Source organism: Antechinus flavipes, chromosome 4 (genome assembly GCF_016432865.1).
Source record: "Antechinus flavipes isolate AdamAnt ecotype Samford, QLD, Australia chromosome 4, AdamAnt_v2, whole genome shotgun sequence".
NCBI classification, from domain to species: Eukaryota; Metazoa; Chordata; class Mammalia; order Dasyuromorphia; family Dasyuridae; genus Antechinus; species Antechinus flavipes.
The window spans coordinates 429,721,788-429,739,984 of NC_067401.1; the positions used below are offsets into that span (position 1 = coordinate 429,721,788).

The 18,197-nt window shown below is 37.3% G+C and overlaps 1 protein-coding gene across 4 annotated transcripts in view; it reads left to right on the plus strand.

Moving 5' to 3' along the window:
• The window catches only part of ILDR2 (immunoglobulin like domain containing receptor 2), an 86,178-nt gene that overhangs the window by 55,448 nt on the left and 12,533 nt on the right, over window positions 1–18,197 (plus strand). For all 4 annotated transcript variants that reach the window (XM_051999034.1, XM_051999036.1, XM_051999035.1 and 1 more), the window contains 2 exons: window positions 3,471–3,617; window positions 4,535–4,711. In XM_051999034.1, coding sequence (XP_051854994.1) covers window positions 3,471–3,617; window positions 4,535–4,711 — 324 coding nt within the window. The remainder of the gene's footprint in view (window positions 1–3,470; window positions 3,618–4,534; window positions 4,712–18,197) is intronic.

Genomic DNA, 18,197 nt, shown 5'->3' on the forward strand with positions numbered 1-18,197 from the left:
TTAGGAAATACTAGAACTTACAGGCCAGCTTTCTTTTTTGTGTATTTAATTTTTGATTTATTTTTCTTCAATTTCGTCTAAACACAAAATTTTTAAAAATTCTTTTAAAAAAATGTTGGGTTTCAAATTCTCTTCCTCCCTCCCTCCTCTTCTTCCTCTTTATTCCAGAAGGCAAGCAATTTAATATAGATTATACATGTTCAGTTTTGCAAAACCTTTCTATATTACCTATAATACAAAAGAAAATTCAGGTTAAAAAAAGAATAATAAAGACAGTTAAGAAAGTATACTTGAATCTGTATTCAGACTTCATCAGTTCTTTCTTTGCAAATGAATAGTACTTTTCATCATAAATCCTTCAGAATTGTTTTGTTTCATTGTATTGCAGAGAATAGCTAAGTCATTCACAGTTGCTCATCATATAATAATTGCTTTTCCTGTGTAGTGTTCTCCTAGTTCTGCTCATTTCATTTTGTATCCGTTCATGCAGGTCTTCTACAAACCAAATTTCAACTATATCTTCAAATAGTCCAAGAGCTGCCTAATATTTCTGAGCCATAAAATGAAGTGATAAGAGTCACTACAAAGGGACCCTTCAAGTCATTGGTTCTGATTGAGTTTTATCTGGGATGCTTAAAAATTAAAACTAAATCCAACAAAATTTATTGGGTACCTATATATGAACAAGGCAGCATTCTTGATACTTGAACCCAAAAGTGAAATCAACAAGATCCTCTCAGACCCTAAGGGATCTTACCATCAAATTGGGGAAAACATGACATTTGCACAATCAGAGAATAACAATGGCTGACATTTTTATCAGATCTTGACATTTTCATTTTACATACATTATCTCATTTGAGAAATTTTAAATGGAGAGATCTCTCATTTGGAAGAATGAGGAAGGAAGGTATCATGGGAAAGTCCCTGAGTTGAATCTGAAAGAAAGCATCTTCTACAAGAGAATTGCTCCTTTGGTAGGGTAGATGGAGTCTAGTCACCAGGCAAGCGAGACAATATGAACAAAGGTAGAAAAGTGGAACTAGGAAAGATCAGAATGAGTATGATGAACGGTTCAATTTGGGTAGAACATGTAAAGAAGAGAAGTATAAGATTGCTCTGAAAAAAAGTTTAGAGCCAGATTAGAGAGGACTTTGAATGTCAAAATAAGGAGTTTTTGCTTTCAAAAAGCAAAAAGGAACCAATAAAATATTTCAAAAGTAGAGAAGTAATGAGATTAGAACATTGCTTTACAAAAATTACAGCTGGAACAGGGTGAAAGATGGCAGAAAGAGAAGACACACAGTGGGCATGAGCCCCCAACTTTAATTTGCTTACTGTTTAGAGGTAGCTCTTAGAGTCACCCTGTTCTTAATTGTTGCTTTCAAGTTGGTCGATGCCTTCAGAACATTCTTGGCCCAGAGAAGCTAGATAAATAGAAAAGAAAAACAAATCTAAAAGTAAAATTTAGTGTTAAGTTTTAAAGTATCCTATACTACTCAGTAACTATTTATACCTTACTGCTCTAAGTACTAAGAAGCCTTTCCCATTAGCTGAACAATCTAAATGTAGAATTCCCACTAATTATTGCCAAATGAATGTCCTTTTAGGACTCAAGTGACCAGGAACATATTACATCACAAACAAAAGTTTTGTATACATTGTGCCAAGGAAATGTTACACTCACCATTCCCCACAAGACATCACTGTATTTTGTTTATCTTGCTCTGTGGGCCTGAACCTTCCTTCCTGCTGATAGTATTATTTGTTTATCTGGAGTAAGTTCCCATCTTTCTGTCCTTGGTTTTTTGAGTAAGGTATTCTTCAGGCTTTGGTAACATCTTAGCTTTCTTATCTCTTTAGTCCCATGCTTCTATTCTTCTTAAAGGATATGTTTTTGCGTGTGTTTATGATACCAGCAGACATAAAAAGCCTCATTTACATTCTTTACAACATCAGTATTCTGTGTGGTACAATGCTATCATGACTCACAGAACTCTGATCATGCATTCTGTCACTAAAATGAATCAAAATCACAGAATCATTTTCATTTCAGAGCTGAGAAAAGACCATAGTGACCATCTGGTCTGCCCCAGGGGAAAAACAAACAGATTATTTCTTCTACAATATACCTGACAAATGGTCATAGAGGCTTTCTCCCAAGACTTTCAATAAAGAGAAACTTATTACCTCTTCTATATTGAGAGAGCCCACATTGTTATGAAGTGGGTTTCCCCCCTTTATCCCAGTCAGATTACCTCTTTGTAATGTCCACCCATTTGTCCAGTTCTTCTTGGAGGGGACATTCATATCCCATTGATGAGCAAACCGTAATATACAGAACTAAGTTCAACTACATCAAATGTTCCATCACTTAGTTTTAATTAATTTCTTCCCTCAGCTGTTCTAGTAACTATAATATGACATGCTTACATCACAGGGTGGTAGCATCCAAGTCATACTCTTCAGACCACTAGATTCAAGGTCAAGAGATCTGCATTCAGTTCCCAGTTCTGCTTTAATTTGCTCTGTGTGCTCAGTTAAGTCACTTAATTCCTCCAAGCCTTAGTTCCCTTCTGGGTAGAATGAGAGAATTAGATCATATAGTGACCTTATAGTGTGAAAAATTACCTGATTATAGATTTCTATTCCAGCCCTATTTTGTTATACAGGAAGACCTAGGCAGAGGATTTTTTAGTTTTAAGCATTAATGTTCCATGAAAGTAAGAACTTTTTACAATTTTTGTCTTTCTCCATCTGCTAGCATGGTACTTAATAAATGCTTGTTGATTGGATAATTGAAAAATCACTTTAATTTATTCAATAAGTATTTATTAAGCACTTTCTGTGTACTAGAACACTGTTCTAGACACTGAGGATTCAAAGACAAAAGCTTCCCTACCTTCAAGGGGCACGTATTCCTTTTAATAGTTTGAAAAGCACTAATGTAGGATCAAATTAATGATGATCACGGGAAAGCAGATTTAAAAATAGGGAAACATGGTACCAAAACTTACTTTGACAGTAGGCATAATGTAATAGAAAAAATTGTAATGTGGTCTGGGAAGACCCACAGATTAAGAATGTCAAAATCTCATGCTTGCAAAATCCAAAAGGCAGCCTTTTGCTGTTGCTGATAACCATTCTGATACCTCCTCCATCAATTTGAGGAGCTCTTTCCCTAAGAGGTAACAGTGAAATTCATCTGCATTGTCCCATGATTTCGTGTTTGTTGGTCATTATGTTGCTCCCAATGCAAGTCCAGTCACTCTTTCCTTGTCTCCACACTGGGAGGGCTCAGTGCCCCTCATTTCCAGAGTTTCCTTTGGGTTTGGGGGCTCTCTGCCTTGTTAGGAGATATTCCCTTCCTCAGGTCCCAGCTGTTATTTCACAGAGGGAGCATGAACCCAGGAGACCCTTTTCCTGGTGTAGAATTTCTTTTAGTATAGATTTTCTCTTTCTGTTTCCAGAGTGGGTGTTTGTTGGCCTGGTGATCTTGGGAGTGTTCCTCTTCTTCCTCCTGGTTGGGATTTGTTGGTGCCAGTGCTGCCCACACAGCTGTTGTTGCTACGTCAGATGCCCTTGTTGCCCGGACTCCTGTTGCTGTCCTCGGGCATGTGAGTGAAAATGAACATTTTGAGTTAACATTCAGAATTGTACCGACCTCACTTTCCCTTCCCCAAAGCTTTCTTCTCACCAATGGGCTGATCCTTCCAGACCCTCATCCTTGCTGGAGATCCCTGAGGAACCAGAGCATCATTGCCTCATTACCAACAATCCCATTCCCATGTCCCTACCTTTTAACCCACATATATTTCTCCTTCACATGGAGTCTTCATTGATTTCAACGAAGGACATATTTGAAGGTAAGAGGGCAGATTCGGAATTCTGAACTTGGAAAGGCTAGTACCCCTCAACCCTTTCACCAAGGACCTCAAGGGTATAGCAAATGAGCTCATTCCTTTTCCTCCAGAGACTAACTAAAATCCCACTTATTCCTATAGAATTCTCCATCCTGGAGACTATTAAAGGAAAAGGTATCTACCATACTCAGCATTAAGGCAACTTCCTAAGAGAAATTAGGGTTATTTATTCTTCTCTTCAGCTAGGAGGCTGAGATCCAGTTAAGAGCATCCCTAGCTGTGAGTCTCCTCCCTAAGGACTAAAGCAGGATTCTGATTTTAGACTGGGTTGCCAGGTTGTTTTTGTGGCGGATGCTTTCTTAAGTACCAGGGGATGCTAGGATGGTACCTAGTGCCATTTAATTACCCAGTTTTGTCAGATACTAAATACTATAATTCCTCATACCACTGTCTTTCAGCATAGCTGGAGGAATGTAAGGGGGTGGGGAAAATGAGCCTGATGAGTCAGTTCAGGGGTGGAAAATAAAAATAATTTTGAAACCAGGAATTTCCTTAGGTTGTTCTGTTGGCTATAAATCCTAGGGATGTGTGTGTATGTGTGTGTGTGTGTTTATGTGAGAATTGTGAGGAGTTAGTTGGGGATATAATCTATTTTTCTCTTCTCTTCACAGTATATGAAGCAGGGAAAGCTGCAAAAGCTGGCTATCCTCCCTCTGTCTCCAGCGTTCCTGGTCCTTACTATATTCCCTCTGTTCCTGTTGGAGGAGTCTCCTCTTCTGCCATGCTGATGGATAAGCCACATCCACCTCCCTTGGCGCCAAGTGACTCCCTTGGAGGAAGCCAGAGTGGTAAAAGCAAAATATATTTTCCTTACCCTTCCCCATTCTGCATATGAGCTCCTATCTATGTTCCTTTCTTAGCACAGTCAACTCAGTGGAGCTATTAATTCCATGGATGGAGTCAAGAAAGCCCATCCGTGGTACCATAATTTCCAAGGGCAAGAGGACATTGCTTTTCTTTTCCTTTAGGCCTTCGAAAAATAAGAAATATAACCAGAAAATAATAGAAAATAATTCAATCTACTCAGACCTCTAGTCATGTAATCAACTGAAAAGTTATCTGCCATCATCCCAGGATTGTGTTAGATATCATTTTAAAAACATATAATATTTAGGTTCTGTCCTCAAAAAGTATATAATCTGGTGCTAAACTGTATAGGACTATTTTGTGCAGTAGTGATTCAGAAAAAGGAGAGTTTACTGTGGTTTAGAGTAAGCTGGAAAGGTTCCATTTCATAGAAGAGGTGAGTCTTGAATGTTGAAGAGGATTGAGACAGCAAAGGACAAGAAAGAGCACTCCCAAGTTGGAGAAATTAATAGGCAAAGACTAACAGAAAGGACTGGTAGTGAAGATAATGGTAAATCAGTTGACAGTGGTACCAGATAATGGAGGGTTTTGAAAACCATTGTAGAGTATTGGGTGAGTAGGAAGCCGACAATAGATTTGCAGTTTCACATGCAATGATTAAAAAAGCATACAAGTTATGGAAATGCCTGTTTTCTTCCATAAATTAAAAAAGAAAATATTTTAAAAGTGGTTTTTAGGAAGACTAGCATGAAAGCAGTATGTAAAATGAATTGGAAGAAGTAAAAACTAGAATTAATAGAATTCAGAATGCTTTTATGTTCCACTGAGCCAAATGTTGGAAATAGAAGCAGAAAAGATAAGATAAATCAGAGACATTGTTCAGTGCAGTGAAACAAAGATTTGTTAAGTGTCTACTATATATTAAGTGCCTACTGTATTCAGCAAAAAGGTATAAATGACATCATACCCTGCCTTGAGGAGCTAACTTTCCTTTGGAAAGAACAAGATAAATATAATCAAAGCCAGAATGTGGCAAGTGCATAGGAGAGTTCAAACAGAGAAGAATGGGAGATTTAGGAAGGAAGGAATCCTTTTCTAAATAAGGGAATTGGGACCCCTTCATGGCTGAGGAAATACTTAAATTGGGCCTTGAAGGAAAAGAGGATTTTTTTTAAAAGCTGAGAATGTGAAATCTGTTTCAGGCAATGATGTGTGTGTGTGTGTGTGTGTGTGTGTGTGTGTGTGTGTGTGTGTTTGGGTGCGCGTTGAGGGAGAAGACAGATAGTCAGAGGTGGGAAAAAGACAAAATGAGAACAGGTGGTTGTCTAATTTGGTTGGAACACGGTGTGCATAAAGGGAGACTATTGTGAAACAAGTTAGCAAGGGTACATTAGGACTAGATTATAGAGGATTCGGATACCAGATGAAGGAATTTTACAGGTGAAATTGGTATGGAGCTAGTACTAATTATAAGCCTTCACAGAATATAGACTCTCAAGTTAGAATCTCTCAGCCTCTGGATCTGCACTCATCAACAACTTGTGAATAACAAGGAGGAAAACGTGAGATAGTTTGAAGTTGTCAGTTTGGTCTAAGTTGAGTTTGAGCTCTCAGTATGGTACAGTGGAACATCCTAATTAACTGTCATTAATTCACTCTACGACCTTCAGCAAGTTATTCTGAGCTTCCATTTTTCCATTTGCAACAGAGGAATTAGAGGAAAGGACCCCTTTACTTTCTTAAAAATTATCAACAACTTCCCTACAAAGAACTTTTTTTCCCTCAAATAAGTTGTAACCATTGATATTTACCACAGGTGGAATCCAACTATTTTAATATTATGAAAATAGTTTTAACAAAGTAGATTCTAGGTCCTTTTTTCTCTTTTAAGAATCACTGGAGTAGACAATATCTGAGTTCCCTTTTCATTTTGAAATACAATAACAAATCAAAGTTTCCTGCAGGCATTTGCAAAAATGGGTCTGAAATGTGGGAGATCAGGGCTAGAGAAGTGACCTGCAAGTTCACATGCATAGAGAAGACAGTTAAAATGTAAGGAGTGGATAAAACCTCGGTAAGGGATAAACGTCTGATTTTTTCTCGTTTTATTAACTTGTTGATATTGAGTAACAGTAAGAACTTTCTATAGCCAAATATATTTCTTTGAATAAAGTTGGGTCTTATTGGGGACAGTTATTATTTTTAGATCTCAAATATCAGTCAATAAGCACTTTTTAAGCATCACCTATGTGCCAAACTTTTCTTACCTCTCCTTGAGGAGCTTACATTCTATCCAAGGAGACAACACACACACACACACACACACACACACACACACACACACACACACACAAAACAATAACTGTGGAATAAACACAACATAAATTTTTAGGCAGTAGGAGTACTATTAGGAACTGGAGGATCAGGCTTCATGTAGAAGGTAGAAGAACTGAGCAGAGTTGTTTTTTGTTTTTTGTTTTTTGCTGAGGCAGTTGGGTTAAGTGACTTGCCCAGGGTCACACAGCTAGGACGTGTTAAGTAGCTGAGACTAGATTTGAACTCAGGTCCTCCTGACTTCAGGGCTGGTGCTCTATCCACTGGGCCACCTAGCTGTCCCCTTGAGCAGAGTTGTGAAGGAAACAAGGAATTCCAAAAGGAAGAGGTGAGGTGCCATCTAGGCACCTACGAGACAGAAAATGGAACATTACTTGTGAGAAACAGGAAAAAGTCCAATTTGGCTGGACTGTAAAGTATGGGAAAGAGAATAATGTGTAAGGTAGGTTATATTTGAATTATAATGGGCTGTAAGGAAACAAATAGAAATTTATATTTGATCTTCAAAATAATAGGGAGCCAGGAGAGTTTTTTTGAGTAAGGGAGTGACATGGTTAGATCTCTTCTTTAAGAAAATCATTTTGGCTGCTGCTGACTAGGACAGAGAAGAGAATTGAGCTTGGAAGTTAAGATAGGAGACTATTGCAACAATACAGGCAAGAGGTAGTGAGGTACTAAAGAAAGATGGTGGCTATGTGAGTAGTGTGAGTAGTGACAGAAAGAGGAAACATTGGAAGTAGAAATGACAAGATTTGATGACTACATGAGGGGTGAATCAGTCAATGATCATGTAGAGATTGTGAACCTTTGTTGCAAATGGGAAGATCCTTGGCAATAAGAGGGAAGTTCAGATGAGGATAAGGTTGGAGGAATGAAATAAAATTGGAATTGCTCTGAATTACCTCGTTATTGAAAGGAGCCAAATTTATCACAGTTGATCATCACATAATCTTGTTGCTATATACAATACTCTCTTGGTTCTGCTCACTTCACTTAGCATCAGTTCATGTAAGTCCTTCCAGGCTTTTCTGAAATCCTCCTGCTGAACGTTTCTTACAGAACAATAATATTCCATAACATTCATATACCACAATTTATCCAGCCATTCTCCAACTGATGGACATCCATTCAGTTTCCAAAAAGGCTGCCACAAACATTTTTGCACCTGTAGGTTCCTTTCTCTCCTTTCAGATCTCTTTGGGGTATAAGCCCAGTAGACACTGCTGGACCAAAGGATATGCATAAGTTTGATAGTCCTTTGGACATAGTGAAGAAAAGATTTTAAGTTCTCTTTTGAACATGAACCTATAATATATGTGAAATGAAATATCTTATTAGAGATGGAGCTTTGTGAATAAAAGTCAGGAACTACATTAAGACTATATATATATTTGAGAATCACCTGCATAGAGACTGTAATTAAACCCATGGGGCTGATTAAATCATCAAATGAGAGATTATAAGAAGAAAATAGAAGAGGGTCCAGGATAGAGCTTGGGGGTATCCCTTTAGTTAGGAGACATAATACAGATGAGGAATCAGCAAAAAATTCAAAAGATTGCAAAGGTTGAGAAGTGAGTGAGAGGACAGAGGGTGAAGGCAATGGACATAGACAGCTTTTTCTACTTTGTCTGTTAAAAGGGAATTGGGACCAATTGTGAAGGGTTTGTGATGCAAGCACAGGCAAAAGGCTTCATTTTGGTTGTTTTATCATCCATTTTTTGTGAGAGAAGAAAAGCCAAAATGTTTAATTTAAAAGCCAAATATCGGAATTATTTTATTCTAGAGACAACAAGAAACTATCAGAGTTTATTAAATAAGAGTAAAAAATGGTCAATTTTTAGGAGAATGATTTTGGCAGATATATGGAAGAAGACCTGGAGAAGGAAGACAGGGAGACCAGTTAGGATCTTTCTCATTAGTTCAGGTATGAGAGAGAGCTTGACTCTTCTTATAACTATTCATAGAAATCCCTATTCCTGAGAATGAAATAAAATGGTCATTAGATGGTGAATCAACAAGCATTTATGAAACACTTAATATGTGGTTGGCAGAGCACCAAGTCCTGGGGATATGAAGAAAGACAAAAATGTAGTCCCTTCCCACAAGGGGCTCATATTCTAATTCGTGAGATAACTGTTGGTTTCCTGAGGAACATGGGATCCAAGTTGAGTCTTGAAGGAGACCAGAGAAAACATAGGAAAGTGAGGAGGGAGAGCATTCTAGGTATAGGGAACAGCCACTGAAGAAACATGGAGGCAAGATATGAAAGGGGCGGAACTGCAAGCAGACCAGATAGCTATCTTGTAGAGTATATGAAGGGGAGTAATCCTCAGGAATTCTCTTGAGAAATGGAGTAGATGAAAATCACTGATGGAAGTTTTCTAATCATCCATGAGTCTTCTCTCCATCTTTCCTATTACTCCCTTTCCCCCCGCCCCCCATGCCCACTGTCTCTCTGCATGTAGCTTCCTATTCTGACTTTCCTTTCCCTCTTCTTTCATGTTTCTTTCAACCTACTTGTGCTGGGTACTATTTGCCATTTTAACAACCCTTGCTCAGGCATCTGGACATTCTTATTCTTATCCAATCCTTATGATGGAGCTCTCCAGTGAATTCTTTGTGACATTAATGGGGTCAAGTGGAAGAGACCTGATGTGGTGAGCTTATGTGGTATAGTGGAAAGAGCTTTGGATTTGACTCAATGCCCAATTGCGCTATTTTGGTCAGTGGATCAGTAAGCTTTTATTACATACTTACTGTGTGCTAGACACTGTGCTGGTTGTTGGGGATATAGACTGGGAGTGTTTGTATAAATATGTATATGTAAATATATACATATGTATATACACATATATGAATATACAGAATAAGCTTAAAGATAATAAATGCAAATAAATTCAACATGGTTAAAGACAAAGTAGCTGGGGCGGAGGCCATTAGCAATTGGTGAGATATTTGTTCTCTCTGTGACCTTGAACAGATCTTTCAAACTTTCCAGCTGTCAAATGTCCTTACCTATACAATGAAATGGTCCCTTCAAATCCCAAATCCTGTCATGAATGGCCATATTTTAGGTATTCTTTGACTACTTCTAGCTCAAAGAAGTGGGCTTGGGGGAAATATTCTTCAAGGGATTTTATTTTCTTTGAGGGAAGTAAATTTTCAAAATTGAAAATTCATAGTTTTATCACTTTGTGTTATTCTAAGCATAAAAGAATTACCATCATCCAGAACTATTTATTAAACTTCACAGTGGGATCTGAGTTATGTAGTAGAAAGGATGCCAGGTTTCTGTGGTCAGAAGACCTGGATTTGAGTCATGACCCAGCATTTATCACTTGTGTAATACTGTAAGTCCTTAAATTGCCCTGGGCTGCATTTTTCTCATCTGTAAAATGCCTAAGTATTTGATTTCCTACCTCAAAATTCTATGAAACCTATACACAGATGATATATCTTATACCATTATACTCAATCAAGTAGATAGTTTTCTATTTAAACAAACCTATTGTGTATTTGAATGTAAATAGAGCAAAACACTTTGTATGTTTTTTAATCGTATTTTTATTGTTGTTCTTTGTTTTTACTTTCTGTCTGCATTTCTAACTACATTCTTCTCTTTACAATCAAGGGAGCTATACTTTGTAACAAAATTTCAAAAGAGGAATAAGTGATAATCAGCAAAATATTAATCTTGAGATTATATGTAATATTCCACATGCCTAGATTCTTTTCTAGAGTGAAGAGGAGGGGGAAGTATAATTTTCTTTTTCCCCCCACTTAATAGTATTCTACTTTTTCCGATTATACATAAAGATAGTTAGTTTTCAACATTTCATATTTGTAAGATTTTGAATTCTATATTTTTCCCCTCTATCACCTTACTTCCCTCTTCCCTAAGTCAGCAATCAATCTGATATAGGTTATACATGTACAATTCTATTAAACATATTTTCATATTAATGAAAATACTATGCTTTGATCTGTATTTTATTGCCATAGTTCTTTCTCTATATGTGAATGGCATTTCCCATCACAAATCTGTGGGAATTGTCTTGGATCACTGTATTACTGAAAAGAACTAAGTTTATCATAATTGATCATCACACAGTCTTGCTGATACTGTGTACAATGTTCTCCTGGTTCTGCTCACTTCACTCAGCATTAGTTCACCTAAGTCTTTTCAGATTTTTATGAAATCTGCCTGTTCATCATTTCTTATAGATCAGATGTATTCTGGGAGGTGTATTTTCTTAACTCTTCTCAGGGACCAAGCTAGGTCATAATTACACAGCATTCATTTTTACTTTTTTGTTCCTTTCATTTGCATTATCATAGTCATTGTTATGCATTGTTTTCCTGGTACTACTTATTTCTCACTATGTACCACTTCATATAACTCTTCATTTTTGTCTTTTCTTATCATCATGATTATTATTCACATCCTTAATCCAGACTCCCACTTTACCACCTATGTGAGTTTAATAAATAGCTTTAGCTGATGATAATCCGCCAACATTAGAACAACATAAGCATAAAACAAGCTGAATTTTCATTTAAAAAAATTACTTCTCTGAAAGAAAACAAAATCTCTTGAATCCAGGAACATGGGAATAGAATGCCAGTCCTGGAGTTGTCAGACCCTGAGTTCTAATATGGCCTCAAACACTAGTTACATAATCCTGTCTGCCTCAGTTTCCTCATTTGTTAAATGATCAGAAGAAGAAATTTGCAAATGACGCCAGTATCTTTGCCAAGAAAACCCAAATGGGGTCACAAATAGACACAACTAATCAATAAAAGGAAAATTTGTAGGGATATATTCCTTTACATTCATGTACATAACACAATTTGTGTAACCCCCCAATCAATGGGCATTTTACCTGGAGCCTTGAAACGAATATTCTCTGTCTCTGTGAGTTGAATCCTGTCTTTCTTTAACAACACAAAAGCTAATCCTTATCATTTACCATTGAGGAGATTAAATTTCTGCAGAATGGTTGGAGTTCTGGCCCAAAGGACACTACTTACATAAGTTTTCAGTATCATTCCAGCCGTTAGAATGTGAATGGTACATCTGGGTGAGCCAAGGAGAATACTGCAGATTCTTGACATCACAGAAAAAAATCCAGACCTGGTCCAGATATACAAAAATCCCCAAATGACTCTAGCAGGGAGCGAGAGCTACATGCTGTGTAAGTTGGCACATTGGATTGCTTCAGCATGTGTGCATTTTCAAGTGGGTAAGCAGCCTGCTCTTGAGGAAGAAGGCAGAGAGGATCCATTGGGCATGCTAGGTAGGATTTATCCTCCTCCTGCCCTGATAAAAAATGCTTTCTGGACTCAGAAAGGCTGAGTAAAGAGTTGCATTCTATACAAAGAAGAGCTCTAGTTTGTTGGAACTAAGGAAAATAAATCGTCATGGACATGGTAACTACAAGTACTTGAAGAAAATTGGAATTTGAGAGTTAGAAACTGGTCTTTTATAAACTTTTAAGAGACAGCTAAATTCTCTAGATAAAAATGCTTTCTGGACACAGAAAGACTGAGTAAAGAGTTGTATTCTCTGTATATAAAAACGAGCTCTAGTTTGTTGGAACTAAGGAAAATAAATAACTGTGGACATGGAACTACAAGTACTTGAAGAAAACTGGAATTTGAGAGTTAGCACCTGTTCTTCTAAGCTTTTAAGAGAGACAGCTAAGCAGTCCACTGGATAGAGTGCTAGATCTGGAGTCAGGAAGACTAGAGTTCATTCACTAGCTATGTTACCTGAGCAGATCACTTCCCCTCTGTGTCCCTCAGTTTTCTCATCTGTAAAATGGGAATAGTAATAGTACCTACCTATAAAGGGTTGTTGTACTTTGCAAACCTTAAAGTGCTATATAAATGGTGGTTATTATTATTATTATTCACATATTATCCCAGCTTCTTCCTGAAGCATATTAAGACCAGTGCCAGCTGGGGGGAGCACATGTAGATTGCTATCCAAGTAAGCTCTTTCTAGCCCCCTAGTTTCTGAATGAGACAAGTGCCCAGGGCACCTCACCAGAAAGTAGAACCTCTCTTCCTCAGCTTCTTACACTGCCTAGAAGCCTAGAAATTTCCTGGACTTTTAATAAGAATTCCCGGCATCTCTGCAATAATTTTGAGACATCATAGGCTCTGTTGACATTTATTTGTTTAGTGCCTGGAAACCAAAAGGTTCCAGGAGCACTTAAAAGAACATACCAGTCTTGTAAAATCAAAGAAAACAAAACCAGCCTCCTGACCCACGATGAATGAGCTTGTGTTGAAGTTCCCAACAATGAATGGCTTGTGTAGCCCAGGGACACCCCCTGCTTCCCTTGTTAATTATCATCAAGAGCCTGGCTGGGGAATAGAAGTACTTAGTCATTGCTCTGATGTCCCATCAGTCCCCAAATGTCTCTTAATTAGTACTAATCCTCTGTTTGAGTTTTAAAGCATTTTCTAGCCTTGACCTCCTTCCCTTTCTTTCCAGTCATCTTGCCCTTTACTTCCCTCCATGTACCTCAGGCTCACATTAGGGGATGGCAGCACACTCTGTGCCCACAATGTAGAGCCTCCTTTTTACAGCACTTGGCACATATTGGGCTTGTAATAAATGTTTCTTTCTTTTACTTATTTGTTTGTTTGTTTATTTTTGCTGAAGCAATTGGGGTTAAGTGACTTGTCCAATAGTTCTGCAGATTTGAACTCAGGTTCTCCTGACTTCAGGACTGGTTCTCTATCCATTACACCTGCCCCTAAATGTTTATTTCTTGATTGATTTTTGACTACCAGTTCCTCACTCCTTTCAGCCTGACACCGGGTTTCCTTCTGGTACAGATGAGTGAACTAGTGTATTGATGGGTAGATTGGTTAAATCTTGTTTACAATTCTGATAATGTGTGTATATGCCTGAATATGCATAATTACATAATTGTAGTATACATACACATATGACATGCAAAAATGAAAGCATTACTATATTCCCTCCTGAACGGAGTCCCCTTGGCGATAGAATATGGCAGCTATTTCACCATCCATTAAAAAAATACACATATTGTGGAACTAAAGTATGACATTAGATTGAATTTGCTGGCTTCTCCTTTCCAATAAAATAAAAACTGGTTAAGCTAACAAACTGGAGAACCTGAGATGTGAATATCTTGATATTTGTAAAGTTCTTTACCAAATATGAAAGATCTGGATTTCATTATTGTTGTTGTTATTAATGCAAAGACAGACTGGACTAAAGAGAAAAATTATATAAATCATTCATTGACTCTAAATTGAAACCTGTTTTTTAAAAATCCAATTTTCCAAAAATGATTCTAGCATATTGCATATTTCTCATTAAATTATCACCACCATCTTGGAATTCCCAGAATTTTGGACCATTCTCTATTATGGAAAGAAGCATAATAACATAAAATTATCCCAGCTACTATTGGGTTTTGTAGTGAGCCATAACAGTTCAGATTGGGATGAAATAACTGTTTCATCACAAATGATGCTAATCAATGAAATTACCTAATAGAAATAAATGTTTTTTCAATGCTTACCATGTGCTAAGTATGTTGCCAAGTACTGAGGACATGAATAAAAAAGTTAACAATTTCCTTTCCTTCAAGGAATTTACATTTAAAAGATAGAGGCATCTTTGGGAAGTATAGGCCAGGGAAAGTCTGGTCTCAGTTTCGGTCTGAGAGCTTCGCAGATTGTGTGAGTGATGGGAGAGTTGATTGGCACAGACTTTCCAAAAGCACGGATAGTACTGATTTGATTACTGTTCCCAGAGCAGAAGGAGGAAAGAGGAGAAATGTTAGGAGGTGAGGTAGAGATAACACATTTTGGATTTGCTAATGTGGTGAATTTGAATTTTTGTCTTGTGGATTCTGAAAGGAATAAATTCTTGAAATGTGTTATCTCTGTAGATGTATGTGAATGATGTGAGAAAGAATGAGCAAAAGACCAATAAAGTATTATCTGATCAAAACAAAACTATATCTTCACAATCAGATTAGCTACTGATAAAGATTGAGTATCCCAATGAAAACCTTCATGTCCCCCTAAGCAGATTTCTCTCTCAATGAATGTTAGGCAAAAATCTGAATGTTTTTGTGAGTTACCACTAAAATTTGTAAAATTCTAATGTAGTCAACAATAAAATTGTTAGCTCTGTAGTAAAAATAATTGCCACTGTGGCTGATCAAATAACAGGATTTTAAACTTCAGACTTTAAAATGACCACACATTTTATATTGAAGGTATAGCCAAGTTCTTTAGCTGCTGAAACCCAAACCGATAACATCCATGGGACATTAAGAGATCCAGGCACCATCTTCCCTCAATGGCTTCCAATGTTATTTGAAGAGCATTAGAAATCCCTGAAGACCCAGATGGCATGACTAGGAAATCAACTTTGGGATTTTTTTTTTGAAGAATAGTGGACCAAGGATATAATGTTGTACCAGAAGACAGGACAAATACCTTCTTTCTAGATTATGAAGTATACAGATTAGGTTTTCTGAGTTGATATGTATGGTATCACAATATGTACAGTCATGAATTTTCTCTGAGGATGAGACATATCTAAACTGTGTATATGGTTCAGATTATAACTCCAACTGGGATCAGTTTAAGGAATTCAGGATATTTAGATCTATATCTAAAGGAGGAGAAGGAAGGAAGGAAGGAAGGAAGGAAGGAAGGAAGGAAGGAAGGAAGGAAGGAAGGAAGGAAGGAAGGAAGGAAGAAAGGAAGGAAGGAAGGAAGGAAGGAAGGAAGGAAGGAAGGAAGGGAAGGGAAGGATTGGAAAAAAGGAAGGAAGGAAGAAAAGAAGGAATAGGAATTGGGTTTGCTTGATTCAGTCTTAGAAGGACAAATCCACGAAGTAGGAAGTACAGGAAAATGAAATTTAGCTTGTTATCATTAACCTCCTTAATAATTAAGGTTGTCTGAAAAATATAATTAAAAAACTGCCTTGTGAGCCAGTGCCTCACTGGAAATGGTTAAAGGGATGCTGATTTGTCATGGTTATCATAGAAGGCATTCCTATACGGGATGAAAGTTGGGTTAAATATGACTTCCAAATAATTACTAATAAATTTCTCAGTTCCCTGATTCTAGTTGCACTGTCTCATTGTTAGAGAATCATGTCTCATGTATCACTGCTTTCTCTCACCATCCTGGTCTTACTATTTTTTGAAGTTCTGTTATATTAAAATGTTAGGCAACATGAAAATAAAGTCAAGGAGAAAAGGGCAGGACACTCAGTAACCCTGGAATAAAGAGAGAAACATAGAGAGAGGACTGGACCATTAGAGCATCCTTACTTAGCCTGTTGCCATCTGCCTGTGCTAAGCCCAGAATTTAGATTACTCTGCATTCTGACTGATGACATTGGACAGCTTGCCAAAAGAAAGGCAGCCAGATTTTGTTTGGACACAATCCATGATATAAACATCAGTGGCAGGAGGACAGCACTTGGATATGACACATCTCTACTGATCACCACCTCTTTGACTTTGAACAAGTTGCTTTCCTTCTCTGAATATGCAGACTTTAGGATTATAGAATACAAACCTAGAGCTGCAATAGATCTCTCAGATCATCTAATTCAACCAATTTTACAGGTAAAGAAACTGAGGCACAAGTTAAGTGACTATCCCAAGATGACATAGGGAGTAAATGTCAAATGTGGATCAAATGAAATAATGGACTTTATAGACCTTTTTATTTTATTACCAATTATTCTCCCTTCCTCTCTCCCTTCCCTCCTCCCTTCCTCTTTCTCTCTCTCTCTCTCTCTCTCTCTCTCTCTCCTCCCTATAGGGGATGAATTAATGAATGAATCAATATTATTTTAATAGTGTTTAACACACACGCATAGTTAAGCAAAATAGATCCCCACATTGCTGATGTTCAAAAATACATATTTTCATTCTGCATCTTGAGTTATCACCTACGGAATATGGTTGGTCATTGAATTCATCAAAGTCCCTAAGTCTATTAAAGTTGTTTGTCTTTACAAGGGGAACGTGACTGTATTGATTTTGTTTTCTTGATTCTGTTTGAACTTTGCATTCATTGATACAAGTTTTCTCAGGTTTCTATGAATTCTTTAAAATTCTTAAAAGTAATATTGATATAGATATATCTACATATCTATATTAATACATAAAGATGTCAGCCATTGCTATTAGTTAGCTTTGCTTACAAATTCCCTCTGCCTAAAAGGGCCCTCCTCACAAGCTTATTTCCTACCCATCTTTTCGGACCATCTCTTTCATTTTCTGCTATTTTCTCAGCGGAAAATAGGCTCCTCTCTGGACTCCCATAGCACTTTGTACCTCTCATATTACAGTCTTACATCCTTTTATTATACTATTTATGCACATATTTTCTCATCCTTTCCAGATTGTAAGCTCCATCTGGTTGAGATCTCATTTATAATGCAATTTTAGACTGTAGTAAGAGAAAAATAGTGTCCAAAACAAGAGAGAAATAATACTCCAGAATTTGCCCTGAGTAGAGCACAGCTGGAATACTGTGTACAGTTGAGGGGCCCACATTTAAGGAAATATTGTTGTTGTTTGTCCTTCATTTTCAAAGTGTATCATGACATTGGGGAGATGATGACATGACATGCAAGTAAAATAGATTTAAGTGAGGGAGAGCTGTACAAAGGCACCTGCCTCACTTTCCCCTCCAGAGCCATCTGGGTCCAGATAGAGACCAGGACATCTGGAGATGGTTCTGGATGCAATGGGAAACCAAGCGGTTTAAAGCTAAGATCTTTAACAGGTCTCAGTTGGATTAAGGCCACACCCATTCAGTGATTAAGGCTAGGTAGTAATTGAAGCAAAGAATGACCTAGAGAGAAAAAAAAATCTGAATAAAGAAATCAATAAATCGGGAAGGAAGGACCCTCCGGATTTCTGACCAAAACAGAAATGATGATTATTTATATTCACGATGAATCAATCAGGACCCAAACAATGACCAACTGGGGCTTGGTCTGGGATCTATTGGCCAATCAGCTAGAGCCAGAGTGATCCTAAAAAATGATTTCCCTTTTCACTGTGATTCTATGCTTCTTCTGTAAGATTTAATAAAAATTAG